The 23,433-nt window shown below is 39.6% G+C and overlaps 2 protein-coding genes across 3 annotated transcripts in view; one reads left to right on the top strand and one right to left on the bottom strand.

Annotated features, from left to right (window-relative positions):
* Nucleotides 1-1,078: 1,078 nt before the first annotated feature.
* DMC1 (DNA meiotic recombinase 1) overlaps nucleotides 1,079-23,433 on the bottom strand; it is a gene marked incomplete at both ends in the record, with an annotated part of 39,098 nt that continues 16,743 nt past the window's right edge. For both annotated transcript variants that reach the window (XM_080939846.1, XM_080939847.1), the window contains 3 exons: nucleotides 1,079-1,148; nucleotides 6,485-6,601; nucleotides 23,102-23,162. In XM_080939846.1, coding sequence (XP_080795972.1) covers nucleotides 1,079-1,148; nucleotides 6,485-6,601; nucleotides 23,102-23,162 — 248 coding nt within the window. The remainder of the gene's footprint in view (nucleotides 1,149-6,484; nucleotides 6,602-23,101; nucleotides 23,163-23,433) is intronic.
* Nucleotides 14,642-15,316, top strand: LOC308438074 (high mobility group protein B1-like; the record flags this gene model as incomplete). The annotated part of the gene is made up of 1 exon (XM_080939403.1): nucleotides 14,642-15,316. Exon 1 carries the CDS (start codon nucleotides 14,681-14,683, stop codon nucleotides 15,314-15,316), a length of 636 nt encoding a protein of 211 aa, XP_080795529.1. The 5' UTR covers nucleotides 14,642-14,680.

The following is a 23,433-nucleotide window of genomic DNA, read 5'->3' as shown; positions in this document are numbered from 1 at the left end:
GGATTCACATGTTATCTATTACATGTAGCATCTAAGAACTAGCCAGTAAATGACTGAATAAAGAATCAAAAACATTTGGTAGCAAATACTTTATTTACTTTTTGGATTTTTATGTTATTAACACAATATAAAAGATCACCTGTAGCAATTATATATTAGTATTTTAATTTTTAAATAGCCTCATATTTTGAAAACTAGACTTTATTTTCGACAGTCATACTCAAAACCAATGTTCTTTCACACATTTTATAATATCTCAGTTCTAGATTTTACATTTATATTAACTCTAAAATGAAAAAAAAAAACCTTTGAATTCTCTACTCAATACATAAAAACATGCCTTTTTGGGGACACAGTGTCATATAGCCCAGGCTAGTTTTGAAGTTACTATGTAGCTAAAGCTACCTAGGTCCCAAATGTTGAGATTACAAGTGTGCACCATCATGCCCGGTTCTCATAATACATTTTTAAAAGTCATTTCAACTTGACAAATCAAATGATTTAAAAGTTGGCTTAATGTTTCTCTTCTATCATAAAGATGAATGTGGAGGCTGCCAGGGAGACTACAAATAACCTACGTATACTCTGAGCACCCCCTCACATATCTCTCTCTTGGGGAACAGCATCCAGTTCCCTACTCCCAGTGCCATAGCCACTGGTGCTATGTCCCAAGAAAATGTGGGATGAGAAGCCTGGGGTTGGAGAGACTGATACATTTCTGAGCTCTTTTGAATTTCTGTGTGCTCAATGGCTCACTGTAGTAGGCAGAAGGAAGGTCACCTTCCCTTGGTACCCCCTTCCCCAATACCTGACAGACACATTCATGCATATGTGTCTATCAAGTAATTCAAGAATATGTATGCATATTTCTGAATCAACATGCAGTATATATATAGTTGGTTGCATATCAGGAAGGAACTTTTAAGATAAATATAAGCTTTACATCTCTTTTGCTGACTTTCTTTTAATAACACATGGAAAAAAAACAAACTCTTATTTCAAGATGTAAATTCAAGACTGCTTCCCACTTCTCTAGCCCCTAATAAGCAGCAAGAAGCAGTCTGTACCAATTCCCCACCTACTCCTTGGCATCCCCGATCCCTCCAGCGGTTATTGCGAAGGTGGCTTCATTTTCAGGCATCTCGGGGCTACAGAATACAAGGGAACAGAAGTTTATAAAAAGCTCTGTTTCTATAAATACTGTGCACATGTCACATTCATCACGTTCCCATCAGTCTGAGTCTCCAGAGACTCTGCAGTGCTGGTACAGCTAAATGTGGACGACAGAACTTACCTAGCAGTGTTATCAGCCCTCGCAAACATTTGTTAAACAATTTCTATATATAAGGTTTTGAATGTCAAGAAAAATTACTCCCAAACTTGGAAACAGGCAAATCAGGATAAACTGGGTGTTTCTGTCAGGGTAGTTTGAGGCCTGTGGTACAGGTCCTGTGGGGCTTGCCTGACTCCTGGGGGTGGGGTGGGGGGAGTGAATCTTTCTTCAGACTTTGCTAACAAAGGGAAAGTTGAAAAGGCTTTGAAATAAAGCAGGGCAGTCCTGAGCTGTCTAGCATGTCCTTCAGCTTCCTGGCTCTTGTTCTGTGAGGGCTCTATGCATTTTGTGTTGTCATTAACTGCAAGTCATGCAGTTCTCTCTGTTTAGAGAAACAGAAACTGAAAGTAGAATAAACACCATTGAGTACTGAACTATGGAGATTGACTAATTGATCAATTGATTCATTTCTTAATTTCCTATTTGACCAAACATGTGTGATACTTTGAGTTTTCTTTTGATTTAGTTTAAAAAAACTTATTAGTTTTTATTAATTGGTGACTTCAGGATCTTTAATGTGGGCTGGTGAGATGGCTTAGCAGTAGAGGCACTTACTGATAAGGTGATAAGGGATCACCTGAGTCATCCCACACTAAGTCAGTGTGTTAGGGTAAAAGTGTTTTGGAGAAAGAAAAATGGAGCTGAGTAAGGAGGGTGAGCTATGTGGGCACTGGGCAGTCAGTCAGTTGGTAAGCAGGCAAGTTTTTGCTCTCTGTGTAGTGCGGGAGACTGACCTCAGAGTCTTGGACATGATAGACAAGTGGTCTCACAGCCCTTTAGTTATTTCAACATTTTCTTTTGAGACAAGGTCTCTCTATGTATTCCTGGCTGTCCTGGTAATCTCTATGTAGTTCAGGCTGGCCTCCAACCTCTGCCTCCTGAGTGCTAGGATTAATTACCTCCTTTTTTTCTTAAATGTAGGATCTCATTATGTTTCTCAGGTTGGTATTGAAATCCTCACCCTCTTGCCTCCCCAGCTGAGAAGGTAATAGTGTGTGTGTGTGTGTGTGTGTGTGTGTGTGTGTGTGTGTGTGTGTGTGTGTGTGTACAGGCATGCTTGCTAATTATGTGTATATGTGGAAGCTACAAGTTAATATCTGATAACTTCCATCAGTTTCTACTTCATTTTTTAAACAGGATCTTTTCTAAGTCTGGAGTACTCTATTTCAGCAGCACTTGGTCAGCAAGCCCCAGAATCCTTTTGTTTCCCCAGTACTGTAATTGCTGATAAATACCATTAGCTCTTGTGCAGCTACTACTGAGCCTCCTCCAAACTCAGGTCCTCTACCTGTGTAGCATGCACTTTACCCACTGAGTCATCTCCCCATTTTGGAGAAGGTCACATTTGACCAAGGACTTGAAGTATGTAAGAAAGATGGTTGGGTAAAGGGCTATGTGGGGAGGGTTATTCCAGGCAGGGGAAACAAGTGGGCAGAGACTCTTAAGGCCTGCCCAGCAGTGCCTTTGCTGAAAGATCACACGTTTGAGACCTGCTTGGGCTACATAACATCTCGCTTCAAAAAAGGAGAATGGGATGGGTAGGAAAGATCAGTTGGTAGAGTATGTGCCTTGTATTAATATTAAATGCTTTAATCCTCAGCATTTTATGAAACCAGGTGTGGTGGTGCATGTCTGAAACTTCAGCACTCAGGAGGTAAAGAAAGGAAAATCAGAAGCTCAAGGTCATCCTTGGCTACATGGAGAGTTTGAGCACAGCCTGAGCTACATGAAACCCTGTCTCAAAAACAACAATGGTGGAAGTTTAGGGGACAAGGGCCACATAGCCCTTTACCTAACCATCTTTCTTACCTACTTCAAGCCTTTGGTTAAATGTGACCTTCTCCAGGGGAGGTGGCTTGGTGGGTAAGGTGCTTGCTTCACAAACATGAGGACCCTAGTTTGGAGGAGTCCAGTGGTACTCACATAAGAGAACCAAGGAATGGGTGTAAGGTCATTGGTGCGGCTGCAGAGCTGGGTAGGAGATTCAGAACACTTGCTAGTCTTGTAGAGGAGCAAGGTTCAGTACCCAACACTGTGGACACGCACTTAGCTGCTCACAACTGTCTTGTTTCTGAGGGCTCTGATGCCCTCTTTTGACCTCCATAGGTACCAGGGATGCATAGGCACATACATACACCGGCAAACAATCATACACATTCAATAAAAATAAACAGAATTTTAAAAGCCTTTCATGGGGCTGGGGAGATGGCTCAGCAGTTAACAGCACTGACTGCTTTTTCAGAGGTCCTGAGTTCAATTCCCAGCAACCACATCATGGCTCACAACCATCTGTAATTGAATCTGATGCCCTCTTCTGGTGTGTCTGAAGACAGCTACAGTGTACTCATATAACTAAAATAAATAAATCTTTTAAATGATGAATCCCTTAAAAAAAAGCCATTCATGGAATGTAATTACAAATGGCTTTGTAAATGGCTACTTGAGCTTGGTTTTAAGTTATGAGAAGCCTGGTGAGTTCTCTGGCAGAGCAGCAAGTTCTCTTGCTGCTGAGCTATCTCTCCAGCCCCAGTTTGATGCCTTAAGTTCTAATCTAGTTTTGCTGTTTTTATATAAGATGTACATTTCTTTGTTTATTTGCAACAGGTCTCACTCACTCTCTAGCCTGGCTCATCTGGAATTCACCATGTAGACTGGGCTAGTCTCACATTAGCAGCAATCCTCCTGTGTCAGCCTCTAAGAGCTGAGACTACAGTCATGAGCCACCACATCTGATTTGAATAAAGTTTATGGAAACTTGATATGACTAACCTTGTTCACAATTTACTATTCCAATGCTTTATTGAATTTGCAAGGCTGAAACAACCTCTTAGGTCAATAAGAATGATAGGAACTATTTATCTTAAAGATCTGCAGAGGCCTGGATGAGACATACAAAAAACTGAACAGGTACTTGGGTTCATTCATTTGTTAACTTAGTGATCAATATGGCCTACCATGTGCCAAGTCTCAGCTCATTGCTGGGAGATTAGTGAACTAGTCCCTGTTGTGAGGGAGATTGTTATTAGCAAACAGTCAATTATAAATGAGAATGAACAAAGTATTTCATATATATACATATGAAAAGTGTTTGGGTTGTAGGCATAGCAATCTACCCAAGAAATAAATAAACAATGCAATTCCTATAATAAGACAGGATCCCTTATGTCATTTAACAAAGAACATTTGTAGCCAATTTCTAGAAATGACTGAAGTTCAAAAACCACAGCATTTATATAGGACAGCTTCTGCAGACAGAAGAGAAGCATGTTGAAGATGTGGGAACTCAATACTATACATTCTACCTCCTGTGGTCCATACTGAATCCAGACTAAAATCTCATCTACTATTTGAGAACTACTTTTCCCTCTGAGGAGAGTTACTACAAGACTTTGCTTTGTTGTTCAGTGTTGGTTAATAAGTCAGTCACAGATATTGCATTGTCTATTATGTCTCAGACAAACAAATAGTGTGAAACTTTCACACTTATTGTCTAGGGAGGATGACACAGTATAGAAATCATTACAGGTGGAATGGATGTATCTGTGTGTGGGGTAACATGCTTTTGCATGCAGGTGTGCACATTATGCATATGTAGAAGCAGAAAGAAGATACTGAATGTCTTCTTCATTGCCTTATTTATTTATTTTATTCAGTTTTTTATTGAGACAAGGTTTCTTTGTGTAACCTGGCTGTCTTGAAACTCTCTCTGTAGATCAGGCTACCACTTACCTCTACCTCCCATGTGCTGGGATTAAAAGCATGCACCACCATTGTCCAGCTTCCACCTTATTTTTTTGAGATAGTCTCTCACTGAACCTGTTTCAGGTCTCAGGCCCTCCATGTCTAGAAACTCAAGCTGGACTTACAGAAGGCTTTCTGGAGGTTAGAGAGAAGCCAGCATTCCTCAGGAACTTGTGAAGTGGTATACCTTCTCCAGAAGGAATCCCTTCCCCAGCTCTTCCATATGACCCCCACTTCTCTACTCACTGTATGCTGCATGCTCTCCTGGGCTCTCTCTCACAGCCTTCACCTGCGCTCATGCTCTACTGCTTCCCTGGCCATCTACAGTTTGTTTCTTTTTCTCTCTGCCCTGGACTTTTCCAGATGCTTCAACATCTTCTTTCTCTTACCCACTATACAAAGCTTCCCCCAGAGCCAGCGTTAGTCCTAGGACTTGGGAGGCAGAGGCAGGCAGATTTCTGAGTTTAAAGCAAGCCTGGTCTACAGAATGAGTTCCAGGACAGCAAGAGTTACACAGAGAAACTGTGTCAATAAATAAATAAATAACAACAAAAAGAAACAAAATAAAACACAAACCTAAAAACTCCTCTTCCCCCTGACCCCAATGAAGTGCGCATGCCAGCAGTATCTTTACTGTATCCACCACAAATGAAAAGTACCCTGATAGACTGAACTATAAAGATTAAGCAAAGGTTTCCTGAGAAACTGTTATTTAACTAATTAAATTAATTTTACTTTTTTCAGTGGAGATGAAGCCCAGTAGATTGCCTAAGCCAGGCAATCACACTGCCACTGAGCTATATCTCCAGTCCTTGTTTTAAGGAATTTTTTGAAAGCAGGGTTTCACTCTGTAGCCCAGGATGGTCTCAAATATGCAACAATTCTCCTGCCTCCTAAGTGCTGGGTTTACGTGCACTCTCAGCTCCCAGCAATTTATTAATTTCTTTTGAGATACTATCTTACTATGAAGACCACTCTGGCCTATAATTTACAATCTTTTGCTTTACCCTCCTGAGCTGGGATTGTAGATATGTACCACCATGCCTGGATTAAGACAATGATGTCTAAACTGACATCTAAAAAGGAATGGTGTTAACCAGGACACAAAAGAAAGGAGAACATGTTCCCGTATTGTGTAATTCCCTAGAACCTAACAGCCCTTGATCTAAGTAGGAGTAATGTCAGTGCTTGCTTCACTACATGCTCTGTAATATCAGAGGCTGATAACTGTGACTGTAGAACCCCAAGTCCCAAGTATAGAGTATAAGGGGGAAATTCCTGATCAATCATAATATTTGAGAAGGAAATTCAAGCAAATAGTATCAGTCAGGGAGTGAGTATAGTCTCTCAGGGGTAGCAATTCTGTTTAAAGGCACATGTACAGGATCTGAAGAACAAAGAAATATATACCTGTCATAAATCTTGGCAATCCTCAGTTCTCCTCTTCCCTTTCTCAAGCTTATTCTTGTTGTTGAAGCATGAGCCAGAATGTGTCCACCAATGGGTTTTTTGGGATCAGCCTGGAAGCTGAATCAATAAAACACTTTTTCAGGTTTCATTTGGATACACAGTAGTACTTTGCAAGGAAGACACAAATGGGATGGCAGGATGGTGTGTGTGTGTGTATAGATTTCAGAGATCAAATTCAGGTATGTCTTAGGAGCCACCTACCTTATGTTTGGGACAGGCTGTCTCTGGAACCTGGTAGGCTTACTGCTTAGGCTAGGTTGGATGGCCAGTGAGGTTGAGATTGCCTTGTCTCCACCTCCCAGCACTGATATTACAAACTTTTGCCACTATGACTGGCTTAGTATGTGGTTATTGGGGATTAAACTGGGGACCTCATGCTTTGATAACAAATACTTTACAACTGAGTGCTCTCCTTAGTTCTCAGATCTGTAATCTATAACAAACAAGAGAGGCTTATATGAAAACTGTGAAGTTAGACTCTAGAGAATCAAAAATATCCTATTAAAATGGGGCACAGAGCTAAACAAAAATTCTCAGCTGAGGAATATTGAATGGCTGTAAAGCACCTAAGAAATGCTCAGCATCCCTAGTCATCAGGGAAATGCAAATCAAAACAACCCTAAGATTACACCTCACACCAGTCAGAATGGGTAAGATCAAAAACTCAGGTGACAGCAGATGCTAGCAAGAATGTAGAGAAAGAGGAACACTCCTCCACTGTTGGTGGGATTGTAAACTGGTACGACCAGTCTGGAAATCAGTCTGGCGGTTCCGCAGAAAACTGGACATTCTACTAAGGACCCAGCTATACCACTCCTGGGCATATACCCAAATGAAGCTCCAACGTCTAACAAGGACACATGCTCCACCATGTTCATAGCAGCCTTATTTATAATAGCCAGAAGCTGGAAAGAACTCAGATGTCCTTCAACATAGGAATGGATACAGAAATTGTGGTACATTTACACAATGGAGTACTACTCAGCTATTAAAAACAATGGCTTCATGAAATTCCTAGGCAAATGGATGGAACTTGAAGCTATTATCTTGGTGAGGTGACCCAGTCACAAAAGAACACTCATGGTATGCACTCACTTATAAGCAGATACTAGCCCAAAAAGCTCAGAATACCCAAGAAACAATTCACAGAACTTATGAAGTTCAAAGAGAAGGAAGGCAGAAGGTGGATGCCTCAGTCCTTCTTAGAAGGGAGAACAAAACACTCATGGGAGGAAATAAAGGGACAAAGAGAGGAGCAGGGATTGGAGAAAAGATTATCCAGAGACTGTCTCACCTGGAGATCTACCTCATATGCAGCCACTAAACCGAAGCACTATTGCTGATGCCAAGTAGCGCTTACTGGCAAGAACCTGATATGGATGCTTCCTCAAAGGCTCTGTCAGAGCCATATTGATACAGAGGAGGATGCTTGCAGCTAACCATCAGACTGAACACAAGGATCCCAATAAAGGAGCTAGAGAAAGGACTGAAGGAGCTGAAAGGGTCTGCAACCCCATGGGAAGAACAAAATGATCAACTAACCAAACCCACCACAGCTCCCAGGGACTAAACCACCAACCAATGAGTTCAAATGGAGAAACCCATGGCTCCAGGTGCATATGCAGCAGAAGATAGCATTTTCTGGCGTCAGTGGGAGGAGAGGCCTTTGGTCCAGCAAAGGCTGGTTTTCCCAGTGTAGGGGAACACCAAGGTGCTGAGGTGGGAGAAGGTGGTTGGGAGAGGGAGCACCTTCATGTAGGCAATGGGAAGGGGAGGAGAATGGGATTGTGGAAGGGGATAACATCTGAAATGTAAATACAGAGAATATCCAACAAAAAAAGAAGAAGAAGAAGAAGAAGAAGAAGAAATAAAAATCCCACAAGCAACAGATGATTCTGGCGTAAGTCCTACTAGGCTCCTGGAGGGAGGGTGGTCAAGACAACACAGTTAAGGCCTGAAAGAAAGAGAGAGAGAGAGAGAGAGAGAGAGAGAGAGAGAGAGAGAGAGAGAGAGAGAGAGAGAGAGAGAGAAGGAGGAGGAGGAGGAGGAGGAGGAGGAGGAGGAGGAGGGAGGAAGGAAAGAAGGAACAAAGGAAGGAAGAGAGAAAACTGTGGAGGCCAGTGTTTAAAGATAGTATCCCATTGCCATCTAGTCTAGGCTTCTCAGAGTTCCTGATAAGCATTTCCTCCTTTGTTATTTTTGTTTTAGAGACTAGGTTTTGTAGCTCAGATTAGCTAAAAGCTAATTCATAATCCTCCTGCCTTTTCATGTTCTGTTTGAATTTTTAAAAACAAATTACTATTGAAGATTGAGTTATAACATTTACCTACAGTGTTTAAGGCCTTGAACTCAATCTTTATCACGAGCGCACACACACACACAAATCAATAAATGAATATTTTAAAAGTACAAACAAGGGCTAGGGATACAGGGATAAAGGTAGAGTCCTTGCCTAATATTTCCAAGAGCCTGGGTTTAACTCCCAGCACCACTGAGATAGAGAGGAGAGAGAGGGAGAGAAAGAGAGAGAGAGAGAGAGAGAGAGAGAGAGAGAGAGAGAGAGAGAGAGAGAGAGAGGGAGAGAGGGAGAGAGGGAGAGAGAGAATGAATATAAAACATTGATTATCTTAGCATAACAGTTGATGTTAAAATTTGTCCTTAAAAGCTACAAATACTGGATTTATTTACTCACTAACTTGTTTATCAGGAATATTTACTAATGGTGTATGTCCAAGCACATTTTAGTCTAATGACTAAGAATTCTCTAAGCTAGGAGGAAGGAATGCTGAGGTGGAAATATGCAAAGTTCACGGCAAACCTGGGCTATGTAGTGAAACATTACCTCTAAATAGGTAGATAAACTTACAAAAGCTCCAGACTTTTTCCTTGAGGTTTAGTAATTAAAATCAAATTGTGAATTCCTTTCTTCCCTCTTCTTTTGTAGTGCTGTGGATAGAACCCAGTCTCAAATATACTAGGCCAGTGTTTTACTAGTAAGCTACATCCTCATTCTAGAGAGCCTTTAAATTTTTTAAAAATAATTTTCTGTGTATGAGAGCTTCACCTGCATGTGTATCTGTGCACCACATGTGCTGGTCCTTGAGGAGGTGGTAATTTTACATGTGGGTACTGGAAATTGAACCTAGGTCCTTAGCAACAGCAGCAAATGCTCTTAATGACTGGTCCAACTCTCCAATCTCCAGAAAGCGTCTTTCTTGTTCGTTAATTGTATGGTCCTTCAATGTTATACATTATGAAGGTGCAGTGAGAACAATATTGAAAATACTTTTATCATTGCTACCCATAGTTTATTTCTCTAAATATGAATATTTAAGGAATAAAATCGTAAAAGCTGAGTGTGGTGGTATGCATCTGTAATCCCAATGCCGGGAAGACTCCTGAAGTTTGCTGTTCAACCACTCTAAGTAAATTGGTAAGCTCCAGGTTCAGTGAGAGACCTGTCCCAAAATTAAGGTGGGAAGCAGCTGAGGAAGACATCTGATGCCAACTACTAGCATGCATATACACATGTGCACACATGTATGTATACACATGCATGCACATTTCCCCATTCACACAAATATGTGTGTATACACAAAACAGCCCTTACCTATGTGTATTCATTGTGATTTGAAAATTATAAAGAAGTTACAAATACTATTGATACTTACCTTAAGAAATACTTGAGGACTAACATTCCCAATGCCAAAAGTAAATATTTTTTCTTCTAAGAGAAAGAGAGAGGGGCTGGGGGTGGGGGAGGCAATGGTGGCACCTAGCACTTGGGAGGCAGAAACAGAAGGATCTCTGAGTTTAAGGTCAGCCTGGTCTATAGAGCGAGTTCCAGGACAGCCAAGGCTATACAGAAAACCATTTCAAAGAAACAACAACAACAAAAAAACCAAGAAACAGACAGACAAACAAACAAACAAACCCAAAAACCCATTACCAAAATGAAACAAAAAGAGGGGATATATTTAATTATTTTGAAAATTATGTGTATGTGGTTATGTGCAGGTGGTACAGTTGTCCATGCAGGTAAGAGCCATCAGGTTTCCAGGAGCTGGAGTTAAAGTGAGTTGTGAGCCGCCTGAAATGTGTGCTGGGATCCTAAGCCAAATTTTCTGTAAACACAGTATGTGCTCTAGCCCAATAAGTCATATTTCTAGCCCTGAAAAATGTCATAATAACCCTAATGTCAGTGATTCTAAAGATCCTAGTCATAAAAGACCTCAACAAAGTACCAGCATATTGAGTTCACAAGCACACAGAAAGGAGTATATGCTGTGATCATGTAGAATTGTTCCCAGGATTGCAAGGATGGTGATTCAATAAAACAATCAACAACATTATTAACAATATTAGTAGGATGAAGAAAAAACTTAGCATAAGTATCAACTGGTAAAAACATAGACTCAATAGTCCCCAGTAAAGGAAAGTGAGCATAAATAGCTTATATTTGATTAGAATAAATCGTGACATGATATTTCTTAACTCTGGAAAAACACAGTTCCAAGTCACTATAAATTGTGCTTGCTCCATGACAATGTTTGGGATTTGGGGTACTTTAAATTTAAGCTTTGGTGTAATGAAGGTCAGACTGACTACACAGTTCTGAGTATAGACCAGAGTTGCATACCTGTATAATCTAATTATTTATCATATTTGTTTGTGATTGCCACAGATAGATGTGAGCTAGCCAATATGTGTGCCAGAAACAGAACTCCACTCCCTTAGAAGGACAGGACATGCTTCTAACTTGTGAGTCATCTTTTCAACCCTACAAACACAGCTTTTGGTAAAACTGTATGATGGAAGCAGTAGCCATGTAGTTGAGACTATCAACAGTCAGGAAGTCAGAGGCTGGCTGATCTAGCAGGAGGCAGAAGCTACTGTATAGGGAAGCAAAAAAAGACATCTCAGTTGGATTAGCCAGCTCTATAGTGTGTATAGGTCATGTGGACAGTGTGTGGTTCTTCATGATCTCCCAGAACCCTATCCTGTACAGAGATGGTTCAGAGGGGCTGATAGCATTTTAATATGAGATATGAGCTCTGAATCTGCAACAATGATTTATGCTTCTCTTTAGAATATATTTAGAATATATTGTGTGTGTCTGTGTGAGTGTTTGCCCATATATATATTTGTATGTGTGTGTGCCTGTGAATGTGCAGAGGCCAGAAGAGGGTGCTCTCTATCACCCTCCACATTGTTTTGAGGCAGTATCTCTTCCTAAACCTGGACTTCTTTTACTTGGTTAGCTGGGAAGCCAGCAAGCCCAGTGAACTTCCCACCTCCATCCCTTATTGCTGAGGCTACAGGCCAAACTGGGATATCTGGCTTATTATATGGGTTCTGGGATCTGAACTTTAGTTCTTATAATCGTATGATACACACTCTTAACCACTATTAACTACACAATCTTTCCAGCCTGATTTATTTACATTCTGCCTTTAGTACTATTATTCACTAGTTAATTTTTTTTTTTTTTTTTTTTTGAGTCAGGGTTTCTCTGTGTACCTCTGGGCGTCCTAGAACTCATTCTGTAGACCAGACTGACCTCAAACTCAGAGATCCACTTGCCTCTGCCCTCTGAGTGCTAGGACTAAAAGTATGTGCTGCCATCACTATCTGGTTAATTAAAAAAAAAAAAAAGATATTTTAGTACACATGCCCGCGTGCGCGTGTGCGCGCGCGCACACACACACACACACACAAACACACATACACACTACAAAGCATAAGTGTCTTTGGAGACCAGAAGAGGGCAGAAAGGCTGCACAACTCCCCATTCCTCCCCTACCCCACCCCCACCAAGATTGGAAATTGAACTTGGGTCCTCTGGAAGAGCAGAAAGTATTCATACCCTCTGAGCTATCTCTCCAGCCCATCTTTTCTAGTTGTAAACCAAATGCTTAAGGCATTTGTTTATAGTAATGGAAACCTAACACAACTGCTCACGAACTTAACTAGAGTTGTACTTGTTTTCTCCTCCCACATTCAAATTTCTTTTTTCTTGTTCAAGAAAGTTCTCTTATCCTCGATGCCTTTGCACATAATTTTACCTCTGAAATGAAAGATCCTTTCCATACCAGGTTTACTCAGGCAGTTCCCACTCATCCCTCAGCTGCCACCTTCTGGGAACCTGAAGCTCTGTGGTCTCCTGAAATGGTGTGTCGTTTTCTGTTAAAGCATACTCCTCAACAGGGGTAAAGTCTTGCCTAACATGTGCAAAGCATCCCTAGCATCACAAAGGGAAAGAAATCATCCTTCACTGCTAATCTAAATAATTCCTATTTATCTAATGTCTAGACAAGTGTGTGCCACGTGAAGGTCTTTCATGAACACAGCAATGAACACAGAGAAGATAATTTGGCTCTCCCTGGTGGAGGACTTTCTAGATACATGCTTATAACTTCTCTTCAAAGAAACTATACACCAAAAAACGTGTGGAAGAATTTCTAAGAGAAAGGCAAATATAAAACTGGGTATAGTAATATATACCTTTAATCCCATTACTCTAGAGGGAGAGGCAGGGGTATCTCTGAGAGTTCAAAGTCAGCCTACTCTACATAGGGAGTTCTAGGATGGCTGCAGCTACATAGTGAGACCCTGTCTCAAAGATAAAAATAAATAAAGAAAAACTAAAAATAAAGAAAAATATAAAAAGGACAGCTTTCCAGTTCTCTCAGGTGAAGTAATCCCTCTGTTGGCTGTTCTGGAAACCTGTCCACAAGAGGCACAGTGGAGCTTCTAGATAAATGGTCAAGATATTTTTCTTAGCAAATTGCTGTTACTAGTGACTAATGTTACTACACACCATGGAGAGGAGCTTCTACTGCCTGTCCTCGATGGCTCCAGGTTAAGAGACTGAGCATTAACAATGTTCTTTCCAAAGGTATTGAGCTATATGGGGAAAATTACTACAGGCTACTCAAAAGGGTTGTGAACCACAAAAAGTTATCAAAATGACCCAAACTTTGAAATCATATTTAATCAAAATAGACTATGAAGTATCAACAGCCTTAGCTTTGGTAGAATTAATTCAAATTTTGTTTGCTCTATCAACAATTCTGTGAATAACTGTGTATGGAATTTTTAGCCTTAACAATTATTATATAAATCACTAACACTTGACAATGTAATAAAAGATACAAAATCACATCTAGCAAAATGAACATATGTACACATATATAAGTATTTTTGTAAGTTTACAAGTGCCATTGAATCAAGATTTACTGAGTCCTCACTATGAAAGACATTCTTTTAAGTCACCTATAGTTCGCTTAGCTTAGATTTCAGATTTAGTAATAATTTGGAGAATTGGGCTATATATAGAGAGAGTGTGCACTCACTGGTCACATGAACTTCAAATATAGTTACGTTTTCCTTATCCACCTAGTCCTCTGTCTTTTGCTGGGTCTGATGAACTAGCTTTAAGATTCCCCTGAGAAAAAGATTCACTGATTCAATCACACTGTTGAGGCTGCTCCTTTTAACATAACCATAGCCATTTTGTATACAGTCTCTATTTTGCTCATAAGGTGAAAATAAGTTCAGGTTCTCAGACTCTACTTCCCAGAAGTAATTATTCATGGCTGACACTAAAGAATGCTACTAATAAGCCAAAAAAAGTTATGGTTGATTTACTTATGCTTTGTTATCTGTGTTCTGAAATTTCTGTTCTGGACCCATCCACCACCATTATTACCTTATTCTTATTCAGGACCAATTGGCTTAAAAGTTAGCTAATAATACTGTCTAGTTAACTAAAATGTTGGACTGCTCCCCTCCTTGCCTTTTAAACTTTTTGAACCTGTTTTTTCCTATAAAAAGCCTACTTCTAGGACAGATGGGCACTACAATTAGGTACCAGAATCCTTTTTGAGGTCCTGAACGTTCAGTCTTGGGGTGTACAGTCAATAAACTATTCTTGCTTAACTGAGATCAGTATTCATATGGTTTGTGTGGCAATTCCTGAACCTCAGCACATACCTCTGCTTCAAGGCTGAGGACCCTTTCTGTTCATGATCAATTCATTAGAATAGGTGTATTCGATAGAGACAGCGCCGGGGCAAGCGAGAGCTGGGCGGGCACTGGGCGACTCTGTGCCTCGCGGAGGAAAATCAACTAAACATGGGCAAAGGAGATCCTAAGAAGCCGAGAGGCAAGATGTCCTCATATGCATTCTTTGTGCAAACCTGCCGGGAGGAGCACAAGAAGAAGCACCCGGATGCTTCTGTCAACTTCTCAGAGTTCTCCAAGAAGTGCTCAGAGAGGTGGGAGACCATGTCTGCTAAAGAAAAGGGGAAATTTGAAGATATGGCAAAGGCTGACAAGACTCGTTATGAAAGAGAAATGAAAACCTACATCCCCCCAAAAGGGGAGACCAAAAAGAAGTTCAAGGACCCCAATGCACCCAAGAGGCCTCCTTCGGCCTTCTTCTTGTTCTGTTCTGAGTACCGCCCAAAAATCAAAGGTGAGCATCCTGGCTTATCCATTGGTGATGTCGCAAAGAAACTAGGGGAGATGTGGAACAACACTGCTGCGGATGGCAAGCAGCCCTATGAGAAGAAGGCCGCCAAGCTGAAGGAGAAGTACGAAAAGGATATTGCTGCCTACAGAGCTAAAGGAAAACCTGATGCAGCGAAAAAGGGGGTGGTCAAGGCTGAAAAGAGCAAGAAAAAGAAGGAAGAAGATGATGAGGAGGATGAAGAAGATGAGGAAGAGGAGGAAGACGAAGATGAAGAAGAAGATGATGATGATGAATAAGTTGGTTCTAGCGCAGTTTTTTTTCTTGTCTATAAAGCATTTAACCCCCCTGTACACAACTCACTCCTTTTAAAGAAAAAAATTGAAATGTAACGCTGTGTAAGATTTGTTTTTAAACTGTACAGTGTCTTTTTTTGTATAGTTAACACACTACCGAATGTGTCTTTAGATAGCCCTGTCCTGGTGGTATTTTCAATAGCCACTAACCTTGCCTGGTACAGTCTGGGGGTTGTAAATTGGCATGGAAATTTAAAGCAGGTTCTTGTTGGTGCACAGCACAAATTAGTTATATATGGGGACAGTAGTTTGGTTTTTTTTTTTTTTTTTTCTTTTTTTTCCGGTTTTTTTTCTTTTGGTTTTATTTTGGGTTTTTTTTTTTTTTTTCTTCTTCTTCATCTTCAGTTGTCTCTGATGCAGCTTATAAGAAGATTCTGTTAACTGAATACCACTCTGTAATTGCAAAAAAAAATTGCGGCTGTTTTGTTGACATTCTGAATGCTTCTAAGTAAATACAATTTTTTTTATTAAAAAAAAAAAGAATAGGTGTATTCTTGAAAAATCTCTGTTGACAACATGCTAGTTTTCCCTCAGGCAGGTATAGCCCTAATGTTGCTTAAGAGCTTCAGAATTAGACCTGAGTTCAAAGGCTGGTTTGTCATTTCTGGGACCTCAGGTTTAACCATTCTACTTCTGACTATTCATAAGGAATCATAATGGTACCAACTGGTAGAACAATTGTAAGACTAAGACAGGTAAAGCCTTAGCTTAGGGACTACGGCTATTATCTACTGTTCTAATCTTGACTCATATATTTACTACCTATTTCATAGTAAAATGGGGAGTGAGGTGAACTCCTGACCTTTTAGGATTATTGTGAGGACTCACGATATTATGAATAACTATTGGGAACCACCGTATACCAGGAACCATGGCTGTTTATTTATACACATTAGCTCTACCACATCAGCAAACTTACCACATAAGATATTTTATTGGCTGTTTTTGTGTGTCAACTTGACACAATCTGGTGTTATCACAGAGAAAGGAGCCTCAGTTGAGGAAATGCCTCCATGAGTTCCAGCTGTAAGGCATTTTCTCAACTGGTGATCAACAGGGGGGGGGTCCAGCCCACTGTGGGTGGTGTCATCCTTGGGCTGGTAGACCTGGGTTCTATAAGAAAGCAGGCTGAGCAAGCCAGGAGAAGAAAGCCAGTAAGTGACATCCCTCCATGACCTCTGCATTAGTTCCTGCTTCCTGACCTGCTTGGGTTCCAGTCCTGACTTCCTTTGGTGATGAACAGCAATATGGAAATGTAAGCTGAATAAACCCTTTCCTCCCCAACTTGCTTCTTGGTATTGATGTTTTGGGCAGGAATAGAAACCTTGACTAGGACAGATATACTCAATAAATTATTATTTATTTAATTAATAGTTATTATTTATTAAATTAAAATTTCAATTTAAATAGTCATCTTTCTATGAAACATAGTCCAAGAAATTTTTCTTCAAGTGTCTTCACTTCCTGACTACTGCAATAGTCATAGGCTTGAAGTGACATATAAGGAGGTGGTGTAGCAGCCTGCATCCTTCTAGAGGGCTTTAATTTACATCTATTTCTGACCAAGTTAACAGCATCAGAAAGCCTCCCACGTCCCTCCTATAGCCTTTTATATTTTCTTCTCCTCTCATTTCCTCTTTTCTGTGGAGACAAGGGGGCAGGTGAGGGTAGATATTAGGAATAAGGAGGGACAGAAAGAGCTTTCCCACTTTGGTTGAACAGGACATGGCATATTCTATCATTCTGGTCTTCCAACTCCAAGTTAGCTGAGGTCATGAAGAATAGATCTGAGATGAAGTCAGATAGAGTGGAAGAACACATTGAGACTAAGAAATATCAGCTTCTTTTCTTTCTTTTGTATTTTTTGTTGTTGTTACTGTTGTGGAGGTAGTGGTGAAAGAAAGGACTCAACCCAGAGCCTTGTGCATGCTAGGTACGCTGGCTAGTTTTATGTCAACTTGACAGAAGCTAAAGGCATCTGAGAAGAAGAATCCGCAATAAGAAAATACTTTCATAAGATCAGGTTGTACACTATGTGTGTTGGTGCATAGTTTTAATGCCAGAACTTGGGAGTCAGAGGCAGGCAGATCTCTGTGAATTCAGAGTCAGCCTGGTCTACACAGTGAGTTCCCAGAGTAGTTACTGTCATTGTTAAGTATTACATCTTTTCTGTCTACTCCCAAATATGCACATATTAAAATAGTTTCCCCCCTCATCTTTTGAAATTAGAATTCTTGTTTGGTGGTGGGGAGAGGTTCAATCACATATTGATACTGGTTTCATAGAAAGCACAGGAATGTGGAAGAGGGGGAGGTACATCAGGGTCACATAAGAATTAGATGAGATTATGCAGAAAAGCTTCTGGTCATGGTAAGTAATTAGTAACTATACATTCTCTTAATTGATGGGTGGAATAGTAAAGAGAAGAATGGGTGTCAAATAATCTAAACACTTTGCATAAGGTGACCATAAACACATTACTTCCTCATTTAAGTTGACAATGTTAAGTTATAGGTTGACATGCTTAATGACTAAGTGATACATCCACAAGGCTGCAAATATTGTGTATGGCTTTTGTTTAAGAATCACAGACACAACAGAAGTATGTGGTGACATCATGGTCTCTCTTTCATGGTCTTCTGCTTATTTGCCCTGGGGTGCAGCTTATCAGGTCCATCCTCTGACTTGTATCTCTAGGATCCCTGGGCTGGGTTGTTCCAACCCTAACGTCTGAATCTGCAGCCCTATCCAGGAGTCTCTGCTCTGCTGTATCATACAGCAGCAGCTCTTGCCTCTATAATTTTGTTCTTTTTTAATACAATGTGCCATCAAGTATAATGCATGGGATACAAGCCTCAATTATTGTCAGTGTACTTGGGGATTCATACCAATTATAGTGATATTTCTCTGACAGGCTCCAGGCAAGCTGAGCTTGGAGTTCCTCAACACCAAGAAACAAAGATATTTTCTTTAGGGGAGGATTTCTAATAGCATTGGAGATCCTTTAGTTTAAAACTGTCCCCATTTTTCATTTAGATGTGGTAATTTTATGCTTTACATGAAGACATGTATTTAATCCGTACTGTTATAATTTAATATACTTCAGAACATACTAATTACAGTGATCCTTGTTTCCTTACAGCTTGGCTAGGTGGAAGAGACTTCTCATGGCAGACTTACCCAGCAAAAATACTAGGCTTTGTTCCTTTTGCTGGCTTTCTGCTTAGCTCTCTTCATTATACATTATTCTGCCTCCATCTTAAGTTGTTTTCTTTCTATCACCTCTCAAGTCTTCCTTCACTGTCTTACCAGAGTAATTTCAAGATGGCTTTACTCTTTTTGAAACTTTTTACAAATACAAGAGAAAAGAACCTCTATCTGACCTAATTTCTTTTGCCTTGTAACTCAAGAGTGACAGTTGGGCCTCCTCAGTGCTCCCTCCCCACACCTGAAGAGAGAACAGTGCTCTTTAACTTGTACTGTTTTATCTGAATGCAACCCACTTCCTCCCTCTGAGCCAATGAGTCATTTTCTCTTTTTAAAGCAAACCTTTAAAATCTTCCATTTCTCGTTAGTTTAAAATTAATCTCTTTGTGAAGTACTTCATGTCCTGTATACAAAAGACACTCCATAGAGAAAAGATTGCTTTAAACATTCAAGGACTACACTAGAGATGATGTGATATGGGACATATCAAGACTTAAAATACTGAGTTAAATAGCTAAATAGATACCATTTATCTTTTATTGAAACAAAGGTTTTTGTTTCTTTATTTTGCTAATGAATTCGCAGACTCTTGTTACCTAATAGGTTTTCAATAATATTTGAACTAAAGAATAGATAGTTTTCTCCTCAATCTTTTATTTATTTTTTGAAAGGGAGAGGAGTTGAGCCTGACTTTCCACATGCTGACTGCACATCCTATCACTAGCTATACTTTTGGTTCCCTCAGTATTTTAACTTTCTTTTGACTACTTACATAGTTGATTTTTTCCACATTAATTTTTTTCCTTTAGCTAAGTAAAAAATACTCATAAAATGAATTGAAGGGTAAGAGATAAATCAAGATACAGAAGATACAGTGGTGCACTATGTCAAGTTTTTAAATGACTGTCGGTGGCTGGCAAGGCAGTTCAGTGATGAAAGGCACTGGCTGCTTTTGCAGAAGACCTGCATTTGTTTCCCAGCACCCACAGGGCAGCTCACATCCACCTGTAACTCCAGTCCCAGAGAATCTGGTGCTGTCTTCTGGCTCCACCTGGCATCCATGTGTTGCATATATTTACACGTAGGCAGTAAAACATACACATGAAATAAAAGTGAATGGATAAATAAATAAATGCCTGAAGAGAGGCATTTCATTTCAGCACAACTTAGAGAATTTTGTACTAATGTTATTAAGTATCTGCTAGTACATTTATGTCTCATTTTATATGCACATATTAGAAACATTACCTTGGTTTAAAGTAAAATCACTTTGTTTTGCAACATTGAAGTAATGATGAATTTAGTACTAAGATAAATGATGAAAGCTGACTGCAAAACATTATGCCACATGGTATGAGCATCACCTACAAATTGCCACAAATTTTGAAGATGTGCTTTTGTAGCTTAACTAATGAAAAACCTTCACAAACACCATTCCTCTCAAACACTAGTTGGCTAGATTTCTTTTAAGCCCCGAGAGTGAGAATTTTGTATGTCTACAGGTGACTCCCATAGGCTCTTTTTTCTTTTTTTAAAGATTTATTTATTTATTTATTTATTTATTTATTCATTCATTCTATATAAATGCACTGCAGCTGTCTTCAGACACACCAGAAGATGACATCGGATCCCATTACAGATGGTTGTGAGCCACCATGTGGTTGCTGGGTATTGAACTCAGGACCTCTGGAAGAGCAGTCAGTGCTCTTAACCACTGAGCCATCTCTCCAGCCCAGTTGGCGGAATTTTTGTTCGTTTGTTTGTTTTAGACATAGATGAGTCATCTGACCTTGAACTTATAAAGATTTATTTGCCTCCTCCTAAGGGCTTGGATTAAAGTATGCATCACTATACTTTGCTCAAGAATCTTGGGTTTTGGTTTTTTGAGACAGGGTCTCACAGGTTTGTCTGGCGTGGAACTTGCTATGTAAGATAGACTGGTCTCAAACTCATAGAGATCTGCCTACTTCTGCCTCTTGAGTGCTAGGTTTATAGGTGTTCACCACCATGCTTGGCCAAATTTAACATCTTAATAATGGGCAAACTGCCATGTCATGCATTCTGACATGACACACTGAGAAGGGTCTAATATCACTTATGTAGTTTTCCTACCAAAAGCATTTTACATTTAAAATAATGAGAAAAAAACGATCAGGGCCAGCTAGATGGCTCATCAAATAAACACCTGCCACAAAGCCTGACAGAGTTTAATATACAGATTCATATGGGGAAAGACGGAGCTTACTTCTGCAAGTTGTGTGTGTGTGTGTGTGTGTGTGTGTGTGTACTCATAAGTCAAAAAAGTTCTTAAAAATTTTAAGCAACTTCAAATTGAGAGATACTAAAAATAGTTGGTCTGTTGCTCAAAAATGTTAATGTCACAGGGGACTAGAGAGATGGCCCATTAGCCAAGAATGCATACTGCTCTTGAAAAGAACCTGAGTTCTGTTCCTAACATCCATGTTGGAGGCTCATGTTGGATCCCACATCCTCTTCTGGACTCCATAAGCACCTGCACTTACATGTGCACATGCCCCCCACATGTGAGGGGCATGTGATTCAAAGATAAACCTTAAAAAATTTAAACCAAATATCACTGTCATAAATGTTTACCATGCTGAGGAGCTATTTTGATTAAAGGAGACTATAGAAACTCAACAAGTACATATATAGCATACCCTCTGTTGAGGACTATGAGCCTAAAATAACTCTTCACAATTAAAATGAACATTGTTCAAACAATTAGAGAAATTTGGATATTAGATAGCATCATTGTTAATATTAAACAGCATGTGTTAATTGTACTGTGATTATAAAGGAGAATGTTCTTAGAAGACATATTCTTAAGTATTAATTGGTAAAATGTTAACATCTACAAATAATTCAATAATCAGAAAAAACTCCAGACAACTCTCAAATGGCTCACACAAATAGGATATATGTCAATATATCTCAGTGCATGACTCTGAGTAGCTACATAGAAAAAGAGATTTCACAGATATGCACATAAGAGAATGTCTTAGGATTTTGTTGCTGTGAAGAGACACCATGAGCACAGCAACTCTATAAAGGAAAACAAATGGGGCTGGCTTACAATGTCAGAGATTTAGTCTATTAATATCACGACGGGAAACATGGTGGCATGAAGGCAGACATGTGCTGAAGAAAGGAGCTGAGAGTTCTACATCTTGATCTGCAGACAGCAGAAGGAGAATGTATGCCACACTGGGCATAGCTTGAGCATTGGAGACCTCAAAGCCCACTCCCACAGTGATACACTTCCTCATACAAGGCCATGCCTACTCCCACAAGGCCACACTTCCTAATAGCACATTCTTATTGCCAAGCATTCAAACTTGAGTCTATAATAGTCATATCTATTTAGACCCCCAGAGAGAGGGGAGGAAGTGTGTGTTCCAAGGACCATTGGTAAACTTAAGTAAATGCAGCATGTCTATTCGTTATGCTAATGTGTAGTTTTTCTCTGGTTAAAAAGTTTTCTGAGTAAAATGTAGAAAACTTTTGAAAGTTATTATTCGACTCATACACAACCTTCTGGATGGATATAAACCTTTCTTTGAATGTTGTGCTTTCACAATCTTGTTTTAGTTTTTTTTTTTTTTTAACTTTCTATCCTTGCCATCTTTCAGAGAACCATTGTACTCTTGTATGTGGGCAAATTTCAGTAAATACTTCTGAATATGCTTTGCATGACTGACATTGTTTCTATGAGCAGCAGACTTCTCTTGTGTTTTTTAAAAAGATGTCTCTTGTATATCTAATCAAAAGCCTATTTTTTAGTATAGCAGCCTTTCAATGTTTCTAGAATGTAAGCCTTTATCTGCCTAAGATCATTTTCTTTTCTTTTTGGTTTATTTTACATGTTTTGTTATTTTGCTTTCATGTGTGTATGTATGTATGTATGTATGTATGTATGTATGTATGTATGTACACCATGTACATGCCTGGTGCTTGCAGAGGTCAGAAGGTATTAGACTCCCTGGAACTGGCATCATGTGAGTTGTGAGTCACTATGTAGGTGCTGGGATTCAAATCTAGGTCTTCTGTAAGAACAGTGTTCTAAGCTGCTGTGCTATCTTTTAATCCCCTAAGATCTTTTTCTTATTGTCTTTCAACACCCCTTTGTTTTAGACCCAAAAGGGGCTCCTAGTACTGATTAAAATGCTGCTTTACTCTATAAAGAATACAGAAAAATAGGTCCTAAGTAACAAAATAGCTGCCATGTGCAGTTATGAAGTAACAGCACACTGTGTAATGAAGTGATCTATGATGCATGTGCTCACATCAAGGCTGATTATTATTGTTGCTGTTTTGAGATGAGGCTTCACAACATCGCCCAATCTGATTTTGAGTTCACCAGCCTCCTGTGATCCTCTCCCAAGTGCTCGAATAGCAGGCATGTGATATCACATCCAGATAAGGTTGGTTATTTCTAAGTGATTTTATTTTATTCAGTAACCTTTTGATAGTAATCTCTGTGAATACAAAACAAGGGCTTACGTCATAGTTGCTCCAGGATCTGCAGTCATTTGATTGGTCACAAAAACAGCAACATTATACTCTGCATCAAAAAAATATAATTAAGAAATTAAGAAAAGGGCAATAAAAATTAAAAGTTCATTGTTTAGAGTTCAGTTTAGGAACATTGCCCCCATCAGTTTATTTTTATAAACAAGCTCTTGTTCCTATTGGTTTTTGGTTTGTTTTGAGATGTGGTTTCTTTGTGTAACCCTGGCTGTCCTGGAACCCACTCTGTAGACCAGGTTAGCCTCAAATCAGTGATCTTCCTTCTTCAACCTTTTAAGTGCTGAGATTAAAGGTGTGTGCTATCC

The sequence above is a fragment of the Micromys minutus genome, assembly GCF_963924665.1.
Source record: "Micromys minutus genome assembly, chromosome: 27".
NCBI classification, from domain to species: Eukaryota; Metazoa; Chordata; class Mammalia; order Rodentia; family Muridae; genus Micromys; species Micromys minutus.
Note: the sequence above shows the minus strand (reverse complement) of the source record. Positions and strands in the feature narration are given on the sequence as shown.